The 13,227-nt window shown below is 40.7% G+C and overlaps 1 protein-coding gene across 1 annotated transcript in view; it reads left to right on the top strand.

The window, feature by feature from the left end:
* Window positions 1-13,227, top strand: part of DNAAF9 (dynein axonemal assembly factor 9) — a 67,387-nt gene that overhangs the window by 11,739 nt on the left and 42,421 nt on the right. Inside the window, exons 3-10 of the mRNA XM_052681833.1 lie at window positions 286-405; window positions 1,185-1,309; window positions 5,064-5,160; window positions 6,585-6,691; window positions 8,160-8,237; window positions 9,940-10,038; window positions 10,628-10,683; window positions 11,689-11,824. Of these exons, the coding sequence (XP_052537793.1) occupies window positions 286-405; window positions 1,185-1,309; window positions 5,064-5,160; window positions 6,585-6,691; window positions 8,160-8,237; window positions 9,940-10,038; window positions 10,628-10,683; window positions 11,689-11,824 (818 nt within the window). The remainder of the gene's footprint in view (window positions 1-285; window positions 406-1,184; window positions 1,310-5,063; window positions 5,161-6,584; window positions 6,692-8,159; window positions 8,238-9,939; window positions 10,039-10,627; window positions 10,684-11,688; window positions 11,825-13,227) is intronic.

Here is a 13,227-nt window from a genome sequence, read left to right on the forward strand (position 1 = left end):
ACTAAGGTTGAAATTCTGTTGCTTCAGAACACTGCAAACTTTATTTAAAGCAGATCCTGTAGATTTAGGTCAAGGGAGGAGTGAGAGTGTGTAGCAACAAACTTGAAAAACTCCCTTTTCCCTCCCCTGCTTTTCCACTATGTTAAAGCAGAATGCTCCCTGACCGTGAGAAAGTGTTCAGATAAAACTCCTATTTAAAAAGCTTTCTTATTTGGGAAGAACCCAAACGTTTCAAGTGTACTGTATTAATGCAGAACATCTCACATATGATTTTTGCTTTTGCAGGAATAGACAGTCGATACAATGAAGGCTGCAGGGAGCTGGCCAACTATCTGCTTTTTGGCTTGTATAATCAGAGTAACAATGACTTTGAAAGAACTGGTTTTCCTGAAGAAGTTCTTGATGGTAAGTTTAGCATTTTCACCCATTCTTTCCTTTTTCTGGAGATGGAATGAGCTGGGAAAAGGGACACAGCTCGCTCTAATTGTATGAAAACTTGCTGGAGAGCACTCCCAAAGAGCTCTTGTTTTCAAATATACCCCACTCAGATGTTATGAACGTGGAGAAATGACTATGAGAAGTCCTGGTTCAGTCATGGTATGTTTGTTCATTTGATATCAATCAGTGTGTGATAAACCAGTGGAGTTTTAAAATACTCTTGGTTGTTTTTTTGCTTTCACTTGAACATATTTACTCATTTTTGTAATAGTTGAAAGGCAGCCAATCACTGTGTGCATTATTCCCTTATTTTCTTTGTACGAAGCTCTAAGTCTCCATCCTGTGTGCTGCAAGGCTGCTTTTCAGTTGGAGCAACCCCCTGATGTAATATCAGGCAAGAGCAGCTGTAGTTTACAGTTCTGAGTGCTCTGTGAGTGCTCATCTCTGACACTCTTGGCTTGTCAAAGGACAGGCTGATGCAAGTTCTTTGCAAGACTTCAGAATAAACCCACAGTTGTTCCAGTGAAAAGTACTGTTGTAGTTGGAGCCGTGTATGGCTGCCAACTGTTCCTTTTGAGGAAAAAAAAGAAGTGGGGGATGATTGTTTATTTAAATAGTTAAACAGTTTCTTTTAATGAGGTACAGTATAGGGAAAGTGTTTTCTGTTCAGTTCCTGTGTTCGTTTTGTGGTTGTACAGTTATGGAGTCCTGGTGCTGGAAAATAATGCTTGTTCTGGTTGTTGCAGACATAATCATACTAATAAAACCTGATAGTGTCCATCTGTACTGTAACCCTGTGAATTATAATCATCTTCTGCCATACGTGGCTTGCTGGAGGAACTTGCATTTTCACTGCCTGACTGAAAATGAGGTAAGTGGAAAAGGGGTGCAGATAAGACTTGCATTTCAGTAATACCTTTCTAATGAACTCATTCAAAATGGAACTTTTACATTCTCTCTGGAATTCCTTTTCCATTTCATATTCCACAGGGAATGATCTGAATTTATGTATCATTTTAATTTTGCTTTGCAAGTGTTTGCAAGAAAAATATGTTTTGAGTACTCTGTATTTGCTGGCACATAAAAAGAAATTGCTCCCCCACTAATTTACTCTTGTTTTGATATGACTCAGTGATCTTTCAATGAGGAAAAACGTGGGCTAGAAGAAATGCAGGATCTGAATCACATACATCAGTCAGCGTTGTGGTTTCCAATGATGGCTGTGTTTGCTATCAAAGCAGTGTTTTAATGCATTTCATGCCAATAGTTTTGGAATATTAGGAAAGATTGGCTTAGTTAGGCATTTAAAATCAGTAAATCTATTATCTATCTTGGTTTTAACTTTCAACTATTCCTTTCAAGTGGTATTTATCTCAGTAATGAGAAAGGCTGGGTTGTGCCACTCACTTCAATCAGAATGCGGCTACTGGATAAGAGTTTCTTCTTGCACTTAAAAGCCAAGGTATTCTTAGAAGAGCTATGTGTATTGTAGTTATTCTAGTAATGATAGAGGAGTAAAGAATGGAAATAGTTGCCCATTCTTATTTTTTGCAGTGAATGACAACAGGGAAGGTGCTTGCAGACAATCAGTTGCTTAGCTGCCAAGGACTGTGCCACTTCTTTATGTTTGCAGGATTACAGAGCAGCACGGTTGCCACTGTGTGCTACTCTGCAGCTAGTTCTGGTGCTTATTGAGGTGCAGAGTATGAGCCTTTGTATTCCAGTTGAGACTGGAGTAGTGTTTATTCAGTCCTACGAGGGCAAATTTCTCCATTAAGTTCTGTTACTTTTCTAAATTAGAGTAATGCTGAAATCTGCGAATGGTGTCCTAGGAGCCTTGATGAAAAAGGGTGAAACTAGTGGAAGGACAAATGGGGAGGTCAGGGAGGCAATCATTTTGTTCCCTTCTGCTTCCAGCTTGAAAGTGATGGGGGTTACAATTAATAATGTTTTTGTGGGGCTGCTTTCTAGTGAGATTATATCCCAGAATTATGAAATAATCTAGGTTAGAAAGGACCTTCAGAAATAATCTTGTCTAACCCTTTGCTTAATGCATGGTCAGCAGTGAGATCAGATCAAGTTTTTATAGCTGGGTGTTGAAAACCTCCAAGGATGACGACAGCAAAACTTCTCTTGGTTGCCTGTCTTACCATTAGTTGGCTGTCCTGATGACAGAAGGTGTTTCCTCTTATCCAATCTGTATGCCTTTTGTTTCAAACCTTGCTCTTTGTCATACAACCTGCCAGTGCATAGCACTGTGAAGAGCCTGTCTTTGCCATCTCAGTAACTGTTTCCTAGATGTTGAAAGGAAGCTATGAGGTGCAACCACAGCCTCTGAGCAATAGCAGAATCTCAGCTTCTCCCCATAGGATGAGTTCTCCAGCCCCTTGTTGTGCTTGGTGGCCTTCCACTGAGCTTATATAGCAGTCCCAAACAGTCTTCTGGATAGGGTCCCATGAGTTCTGCGTGGTTAGCTGCTTGCTGTTAAGATGGAAACAGTTGAGCAACAGTTAAAACACACCATAGCAAAATCTTAAACCTTGACCTCCTAAGGTTTTCATGTTGTGAAACACACTGCTGAAAGGACCAATCTTGCAGCATGCCTGGAGGCAGTCAACCATGCATTTTGGAATGAGGAATGGAGGCATTCTTAACACACTGCTGCTAGCATAACTGCAGTCTAAGCTATTTTAAAATAAGCTGCATCTGCTTATGGGCTTTTGTATGATTTGTCCTGGTAAGCAGTCACCTTAATCACACAGTGGTAGCTTGAAATAATGATCCAGCTGCAAAGGTAAACTGTACAGAAACAAATGGGAAACTTTGGGACTTCTAATGCTGAAAATACAGGGTTTATTTCATTGCATCACACTGCTCATTCATGCAGCAGCACTTCCTCTCATTTCTTATGTATAAGAATTGCCAGTTTCCTAGATTACTTCTGAATTACTAAAAACCCCACACAATTAAAAGAATGCTGCTGTGTCAATCTTTAGATACATCCTGTTTACACAAAGATTGCCTGGAGTGGCTTTCAAGCAGCCTTCTTTTTTTTTTGCCAGTGATGGAAATAATTTCTGCTTGCTTTTCTAAAAAGTGAAACACTGCTCTGGAAATACAGCAAGTAATGCCATACCTGGCTCTGTAGCTCTGGATAAATCTGGCAAAACCTTTGTTTCTCCTTCCTTCCTTCTCTCCCATTTGTCTGTAACTGAACCACAGGAATTTCAAGCAGTTCAGTAAATCCAAGTCTTGCAGCTGGGTTGTGACAATCCCTGCTATCAGTGCAGGCTGGGGGAGATGGGGACAGAGCACAGCCCTGCTGCAAAGGACCTGGGGATAATGGTGGGGTGGCAGCTGGATGTGAGGCAGCAGTGTACCCTTACAGCCCAGAAAGCCAACTGGGTCCTGGGCTGCATCCAAAGAAATGTAGCCAGGGCTCTGAGCTGTGGGTGTCCCTGTTTGTTGAAAGGGAACTGGGTTAGATGGTCTTTAAGGGTCCCCATCCAGCTCAAACCATTCTATTACTCTAACTTAAGTGGATATTCTGTCTTAGTGAAAGGAGAAGCATACAACTGAGGAATGCTTGTGTTCAAAATGGCTGAGTAAGACACGAGTTTATTGCCAAGTAAGATAGGAATTGTATAAGCTTTCTGAGTATCATGACTGTACCGGTTATATACTGCACTGGTTCTTATATGTCTGCAATAATAGATAGCAAGCCTTTAGCATCCTGCCAGAAAACCAGTTCCTGTTCTGATGGCATTTTAAGTTTTGAGAAATTGGCAGTTCTTTAGTGCTTGGCTTTGACCTGAAACTTTGATCTGGTTTTCTGGGACTGAGTAAAGAACACATCATGGAGGAACTTAGGCTGCATCTTAAGTTCAGGCTTGTCTGAAATGAACTTGTTCTTAAAATAAATGTCTTGGGTGTAGCCTGAAGCTCCCAAGAGCTGCATATAGAAAGTTCTTGATCGAGTAATTTACCTTAGGCAATGTAAAGTAAAATAGGATAAAAGGTAAGCAAAGCACCTCTGCCTTTTGATCATGCCCTGAAAGGCAAGTGTCTCATGAAATGAGGTTGGCTGTGACTTTTTTCCTCCTGCTTTTCTTACATATGCTGCTCCTGCAGTCATGAATTAGTTCTCATTGCTTGCTTGTGACCTGAAGCATAACTAGTCAGTCTGTTGTCCTGTATTAATGCTGTTGATCTACTTGCTTTTTTCCCCACTGTTTTCTTTGTGGCACACCAAATGTACTCTCAAAATATCTTTCACTGTTGAAAAATTGTCCAGGATCAAACAGTTGACTTTGAAAATATTTCACCAATAACTGAAAAATACGGTATGCGTTTATGCCTTCATACAGCCTTATTAAAAACCTTGCTGTAAAGCTGGATTAAAAAATAGAAAAAGTCTCCATTGGCTTGAATGTATCCGTTCCATGATGTAGTCTTCAGAACAGAGAGATTGAAGAGGTTCTTTTAGTTTTTGGGAGCTGTAGGTAGTATTTTGGTGGATTACATGATATGACGCTTGCTGTGAGATTAAAGCATTAAAACTCTACAATATATGTCCTCTTCATGGTAAAACTAACAGTCCAACTAATTTGAACGTTGTCTTTCAGTATGAAGATGAAGAAGCTGCAGAAGAATTCAAGATTTCCAGCTTTGTAGACATGGTTCGAGATTGCAGTCGCATTGGTATTCCATACAGCTGCCAAGGTAGGTTAGTTTGCTTTATGCTTAACATAAATGCTGTGCAGCATGCAAGTCAAGCAGTTCAAGAAATGAAGATTTCTTTGCCCTTGGTAAGAAATAAGGATTGTTCTGGCCTTTTTTTTTCCTGCTTAGGAGTTGGGTTTCTTTCTGAAAAACGTTAGCCCATAGACTTCATGTGAAGAGTGAATGCTCTCAGTGTGAGGCAGAGAAGTGATTTGCATTCAGAGGAGTGTGTTCTGCTGCTACAGAAGTTCTCTGTTGAGATGGGAGCTTGATAAATGCCCCTTTATGTAAAGAAAGAATAAACATTTCGTTATGCAGGTTTCCTATTTTAGCACTGAAGAAACTGGGCTGTGTGGTGGCTTCCTGTTATGATCTGTAGCCAGCCTTGCATTCTGAGCAATTTAATCTTTTATTGTTCAGTAAAGTGTATTTTGCTGTATTCCTGACAGTGAATAATGCTGAAGCAAAGCAATGCATGTGCTTACTCACTGTGGGGTTTTTCATCTGTGGTACAGTAGGTGAAAGGCAAGTAGTTTTCTTGGTTTGGGTTTTTTTTCCTCTTAAGAAGAAACTGGCTTTTTTTTTTTAACTGTTCAGATTCAAAGCAGAGTACTTTCATTAGCTTTGTTTTCTCAGTAACAGTACTACGTTTTCTCTCTGCTTGTGTTCTTGAAGTTTAAACAGCAGCATCTGGAAACGTTGTAGGTGTTTGAGACCAGGTTGGATGAGGGCCTGGGCTATTTGGTCTAGTGCCACATCTGGAGGTTGGTGGCCCTGCCTGTGGCAGGAGGTTGGAACTTGATGATCTTTGGAGTCCCTTCCAATCTAAGGCATTCTATGATTCTTTGCTTCCCCTAAGGAAAAGGTGATATGCTCTCATTGCCTGTGAAATCCTTAATGAATTGGGGCAGGGGGAAGGATGGAGGCCCTTTGTTAGGAAATCCCTACAGGAAGTGTGTCTTAGGGACAGTGATTATTCTTCGATTCAGATGACTTAGAGCTCCACTGGTGAGTTCTGCTATGCCAGACTGAACAGTTTCCCCTTCCCCAACCTAAAATTCTGACTAAAATGGGGGCAGTGATGACTGTATTGAACTTATGGCAATGGAGTAGAAGATTTTGGGATAAGCACTGCTTCTTGCCTGTTATCTAGAGTTTGAATGAGAAAAATGCTCTTGGAAACAGATTTTCAAGGAGGAGTAATACCTTTTCTTAGGCTGATAACTGGAAAAAGGGGTAAACTTGAGGTGTAGAGAAAGAAAAGTCTTCAAAAGCTGCCTTCCTCACAAAAACACACATGTTTGAAGTTGGACAAACAAGATAATCAAGAGCCAGCCCTTATTAGAATCTCAGAGCACTCTAAGTTTGTTCAGGAGCTGACAGTGTCTGTGAGGGAATGGTTATGTGAATCTTCTCTTTTGCAGGTCATCTACAGATCTTTGATATGTTCATTGTCGAGAAGTGGCCGATAGTGCAGGCTTTTGCACTGGAAGGAATTGGTGGTGATGGCTTCTTTACCATGAAGTATGAAGTGAGTACTTCAGTTTTTCATTTTCCTATGTCATCCTTTTTGAAACAAAAGTAGATTCATGGAGTCATTTTTAGCCAAAGATGAGATCATTTGACTTGCTGCTCACAAAGGCTCAGCTTTTAAATTGGGTGTTTTTCCAAGCTGTGTTTTGAACGTCCAAGGATGGAGACACAAGACTCACCAAAAGACTGTTATGAGCTGCCCAATACTCAGTCCTGGCTAAATGGTTGTTATTCCACCTGGAGCCTTCTGCTGTGATTTAGAATGCTTTTCTTTATGTTCTGTGGTATCCTAATAGCAGACACACAATTCCTTCAGCTTTGCTAGTTGGGAGCAGATCTTTATGAGTGCTGTAAGAGAAGCTGCTTAGTAATGAATGCTGTAGAATGAGCTGAGAAAATGGCTGTTGCTGAGAAAATTGGAGCAGTGAGCATGTTACTTCACTTCTGAGCCATGTTCCAGCATGACTTCTTGCTTCCTTCCTCCTCCAAGTCATAAGGGGATTTCAAGTGGGAAGTGGCATTCTTAGCTTTTTACATAACTGCTTTTGCATGGTTCTCTGTCAAGCAGCTGCTGTGTGTCACAGGCAGGGAAAGGAAAAACAATCTGTGGAGGGAAGTGCATTTGGGATTGCTGTAGATGGTCTGTAAATTAATACTTTCTCCATTATTAAAATGGCTTTTCTTGGTCCTCAAACTTAGCTTCCCTCTGCTGTGCATTCAATGCTGCTAAATTAGAATATCTTAAATCCACTGAGAGCTTGCTAACCTTTTTTCAGTATTTTTAGGGTACTTGTTCTCTTACACAACAACACTGTAGGAACTGTAAGAAATGTCGTGGGTGTTATGTGGTAGAATAAATGTTATGTGATTTGCTTGAGATACTGTTATCTGGTTTTGTTTGGGAAACGGTTGTCTTCATATTAGTAGTTCAAACAACTCTGTAAAACAGTGAGGCTTAGAGGGGACAGAGTACATGCAGAAGTCATTCAGATGCAGGTGTCCTTCAGCAGTGTGTTTGAAGAGTGTTGTTGTATGCATCCTTTTAATGCTTGGAAGAATGCAGTACTAATTGCCAGGTTCAGCCAGCTTTGTCTAAATGTCAACTTTGCATGTAATGTGAATGGGCAATTGTATAGCACCTGAAATCTGCAGAAAATGGACTTTTCCCTTCTGGTTGCACCAGCTGCCATTATTCCTAACTGTTTAATTGAGTTTTCAAAAGAGTTTTGTTTGAAAGATGGGAGCAAGGCTTTGTGCATATTGAAGCTGATGAGCGTTCAGAATATTTGCATCCTTTCCAGTCCATTCCTTTGTAACCAGTAATGGAAAAATACTTCTAAACGCGGAGTTAAGGAGGGCTGTGGCTGGGCAGTATGCTGTAGGTCTGTTTTCAATGCATCTCAGACCTGCATATGGGATGTTTCTCGTGGCACTTCTCACAGAATTTCTTTTAAAATATTTTTCAGTTAATGGATGTCAGCGTTGATTTGTGGAAAACATACAGCAAGATGGATCCTGTTTCCTTGGAGGATTTGCTCTTTGAGGTAATACTGCAAACAGCTGCAGAGTCCACAGAACTTGAAAATAGCTAGACATGGGTTCCTTGTAACTCTTAAAATCACAGAGTGGCCTGGGTTGCAAAGGAGCACAATGCTCATCCAGTTCCAACCCCCTGCTATGTGCAGGGTCACCAACCAGCAGCCCAGGCTGCCCAGAGCCACATCCAGCCTGGCCTTGAATGCCTGCAGGGATGGGGCATCCACAGCCTCCTTGGGCAACCTGTTCCAGTGCCTCACCACCCTCTGTGTGAAAAACTTCCTCCTAATATCCAACCTAAACCTCCCCTGTCTCAGTTTAAACCATTCCCCCTTGTCTTATCAGTATCCACTCTTGTAAACAGCTGTTCCCCCTCCTGTTTACATGCACCCTTCAAATGTTGGAAGCTCACAAGGAGGGCTCCCCAGTCCTATTCTGTAAGCTAAGCAAACCCAGTTCCCTTAACCTTTCTTCATAGGAAGATGCCAGAAAGTCTTAAAAAAGAGTCCCTAAACGGCATTATTCAGGTCACAGGACTGTGTACAAAGTACAGAGGGCTGTATGTTTGTGTGCATTAATCCTTCCTTTGTAGTAAGGGGAAAAACTGCCATACATGCAGCCTTTTTTCTGGGAAAGAACACTTCCATGTTTGCTTCATAATTGCTTTAAGTGGATAACAGTGACACATAGTGGTTACCCTGGAGCTCTGTGAAATACAAACACACACTGTAAAGTGATTTCTCAGTTGAAGGAGGGCAGATCTCAGTGCTAGAAAATGGAGCCATGAACATTGTTTGTCTTTACATGAATTCTCACAGTGAACTTCCTGCATCTCTGACCTACCATAGAATCATAGAATGGCTTGGGTTGAAAAGGACCAAAATGATCATCTGGTTTCAATTCCCCCTGCTATGTGCAGGGTCACCAACCTTGAATGCCTGCAGGGATGGGGCATTCAAAGCCTCCTTGGGCAACCTGTTCCAGTGCTTCACCACCCTCTGTGTGGAAAAAACTTCCTGCTCACATGTAACCTAAGTCTCCTGTCTTAGTTTAAAATACCCCTTGTACGTGTTCAGGCGTTCAAAATAGGATGTTATTTCAGCTGGGACAGCTTGCACACCAACTTCTGCATTGATGGCAATCCCATCTCTAAATGTAGGTCAGATTTTCAGGGATCAAGGTTGCTGATTCATTCTTCAGTTTCTAGTTTGGCAGCAAAATAAGCTTGTCACAGCTTAGGCGGTGAGTATTCTCTATTAATAATTATCAGTAATTGTTGCCTATTTGGAAGGGAGATAAACACCTGGGACATAAGTCTAGGACATAAGTCTATTCTGAGGCACGGTTACTTACCCTTCTGTTTTCTTTTAAGTCTTCAGCATGAAAATTATTGACTTGAAACTTTCTCTACAACATTGAAATGGATGAACAAACTATTCGTACAATTCTGATTTCGTAGAACTGGATTTTAAAAATGCCTGGTTTTCTTAGTAAGGACAAAGTCGAGTGAACTTAGAACATTTCATATTTATTTTTACGTTTTTAGTTAACAGCTAGAGGATATTTACATGTTTTTGTTCTTTTTGTGTCATTGAACAGACTCTATTCTGTACTGCATACAGAAGTGTAATTTGGGTTCATTGAGTAACATCAGTGACTTCTTACTCTGGTGTAGCACTCAACAGTTAATGTTGAATATTTTTCTTCTAGGATTTAATGACTTTTGAACATCAGTGGACCAACTTTTTTGCTAATTTTGACACTGAAATTCCCTTCATTCTGGAACTATCAGAATCTCAGGCAGGGGAGGTATGCCTACTTCAGTTACTCTTTGAAATACTGGTGTCATCTATATAGAAGTAATAATAAGCATTCCAAGTTGTTGCTGTACTTCCCCTGTCTACCCCATCTCACCTTTTATGTTTGAGGAATCAAAACCTGTACTTCAAGATGACCATTCATCTTATCTGTGCATGGCACGGGACTGCATGATGTCATTGAGAGTGCTCACTGATAGTACAGCTTAGTTGCCTTAGATCTGCACAGCTCATCTCTGTTTGTAGGTGGATCAAGTATCATTTCAATGGGAGCTCCTCTTTGTGCACTAAATTGAGGCTTCACAAGCTGAATCTCAGGCACAACTGGTTATAACATAGAATATGGATAAAAATAATGCAGTGCATTTGCTTCTTGCTTTTTTTGGTAGTGGCCGCTTTGTTTTTTTAAGCTTATATAGAACTTAATGGCATATAGGTTTGTTTACATAGAAGGGAAGTAGTTTTTGAAGGTTGAGGAAACTTAGAAGAAAATTCAGATTGGATCTTGATAATAAAGAGAATAAATCACATTCTATTCATTTGCTCTTTAATCAGAATGCTTTTTTTTTTCTTTTTCACAGCCTTTCAGAAGTTATTTCAGTCACGGAATGATCTCAAGCCATATAACAGATAACAGGTATTAGTCATTATTCCTTGTGAAATTGTGGTGTTGTGAGTTTCTTGAAGGTTATTTCACTGTTTCTGATGCCAGAAGGAATGCTTGTAATTCCTTTCAGGTCTGTTCCAATATTACATCTTGTCTTTGCATTTGTGCAGAGGCACTTTTACAAGGGATACTTCAGATTTTCTTGGGTTTTAATTCTGTAGATGCTACATGGAGAATGTCACTGTAAGATCAAGTCTTCTTTCCAATATGATCAATTTCTTCATGGTCACATATCAAAATAAACTCAAGAACTTATTTGAAAATTTGGATCTTCTGTTTATGATACAAACAGCTGAAATATGAAGGTTGAAGGAGTCAGTTTGCTACTTCATGTCACAACACACGAAACCAACGTTTAAAACAAGACAGTTTAAAAACTCAATCTTGGCCTACGTAAGTGGTGGAATTTAGGTCATCTTAAGTTTGTTTCGGCCCAGAATCTTCACCAAAGAGAGGAGGGAGGTTTGTGTTGCAAAAGCAAGCATTCTGCTGTTTTGAGCTAAATAAAGGTTGCTTAGCTGCTCAGCGTCTGTGCAGATTCTTCTTTATTTGGAATTCCATGACACTGAACTAACCCCACTGTTGATTGTTTTCAGAATTGTGTGTTATTATTCATTTAAGTAATGAAAAACCTTGATCTCAGCAGCTGACTCATGGGCCCCAAGCCAGAAACTAAAACCAAACTGAGTTTGTTGAATTCTACTGTATTTATTTCAGGGTTCTGAGGTGTGCTGTTGTGTACTAAATAAATAAATCTGATTTATTCGAGTCCTTTTTCCTTTGGAACTTGGTCTTTTCAGTGGGAAGGTTTATGACTTTTATCAGTGTAGCTGTATCAAGTTGTTTGTCCTATTCTAAGCATGAGGAATTGAACAGTTTGTCCATCATACTTGAAAGCTTGGATTTCATTTGTTGCTTCTAGTTTTCCTCCAGTATCTGGGTAGTAATGGCTTCTTTTTTTTGTTGTTTCCTCAGCCCCAGCCGGCAGCCTTTTGTTCTGTTTGGTAGCCACTCAACAAAAGAAAACTTGAACTCTGGTAATTTCAATTTTCCATCAGAAGGACACCTTGTTCGAAACACTGGCCTTGGTGGGAGCACAGCTAAACACATGGTGAGGTTTTTCAGTAAATTATCCAACACTTTGGGGGGGGTGGGAGGGGGAGGTGTATTTTGTTGCCTTTATATATTTTTGTGCCCTTAAAACACTTGCTTTCCATTAAAGACCTTAATGCAGAAGAACATATGTTACCTTAATGCTGGAACAGGCTGCCCAGAGGGGTTGTGGATACCCCATCCCTGGAGGTGTACAAGGCCAGGTTGGATGGGGCCCTGGGCAGCCTGGTCTAGAATTAAATGTGGAGGTTGGTGGTGGCTCTACCTGTGGCAGGTTGGAGCTTCATGATCCTTGAGGTCCCTTCCAACCCAAGCCATTCTATGATTCTTAACAATCAGATGCTTTTTTTCCCTCTTTCCAATTCAGAATATGTGGATGCTTAATCATGGACTCCTGAAGGCAGTCCTTTAAAGGCTACTTTTTATTTCTTTTAAACTTGTGCTGTATATGTGCGGATGAGGGAGAGGAAATTATAGCTGACGCTCATCCTAGAAGTAAAATCTTTATCATAGTGGCATACACTGCAGTTAACTCCGACACACAGACCTTAATTGAATCTCAGTTATTTAGCTGTTTCTTTTAAGAAACAGCAAGTTGTTTTGGGCTTTTTCTTTTATAATGGCTCTGTAAGTACACAAGAATACGTATGTATATCCAGTATGTACATCCAAATTCCAGCATATGCTTCAGGAGCCAAACAGTTCCTAACTTTGAAAGTCTTTCTGGTGTTCAACAAATGTTAAGATTAAGCTGTAAGATTAACTTGTTTCCATTTCCAAGTAAAAGCTTAGTTGTAAAACATATGATGAGGTCGATGGCTTGTTGCACTACTGCGCAGGGGACGTAAGTGGGGAAGCGGCCCCAGGGAATTCAGACCTTTGCCTGGCTGGGCTGGGTGCATCAAGAAGGTAACTCACAGCGAAGGAGGAGAGGTAGAGTGCAGCTTGTGTTGTGTAGTTCTCCCTGCTGGCTCATCTCTGTGCCCCTGGGAGTGTCCGTCAGTTGTGCGAGTCCAGAGTTTGTGCTGTTGAGGAGGTGGATGTGGTTGAGTACAGGTCATGCGGAGTGAACGTGTGATTGAGGGATTGATGTTATGATCTTGTCATGACATTTCACACGTAGCTGCCTGATGGATGGATGAATATGGGTACTCCAGGCACTTCACGTGTGTCAGAGGCCTGAGAAAGAAAGAGTTGTGTTAGCAGTCCAGTGAAATCTCATTCACCATTTGCTGCCGTGACTTTATTTCTCTGAAGACACCTCCAGTTTTGTTTTTTCTCCCCATGTTAACGTTCCAGTTGAGTCCACGTGTGATCTCTCAGAATGCAAGTACAATTTTTTTATGATGCAGTACCTGCTCCATCTCTTGTCTCACGATTCTGATGTTGTTCTTAAAAAGA

Source organism: Tympanuchus pallidicinctus, unplaced genomic scaffold (genome assembly GCF_026119805.1).
Source record: "Tympanuchus pallidicinctus isolate F22 unplaced genomic scaffold, pur_lepc_1.0 scaffold2, whole genome shotgun sequence".
Classification (NCBI taxonomy): Eukaryota; Metazoa; Chordata; class Aves; order Galliformes; family Phasianidae; genus Tympanuchus; species Tympanuchus pallidicinctus.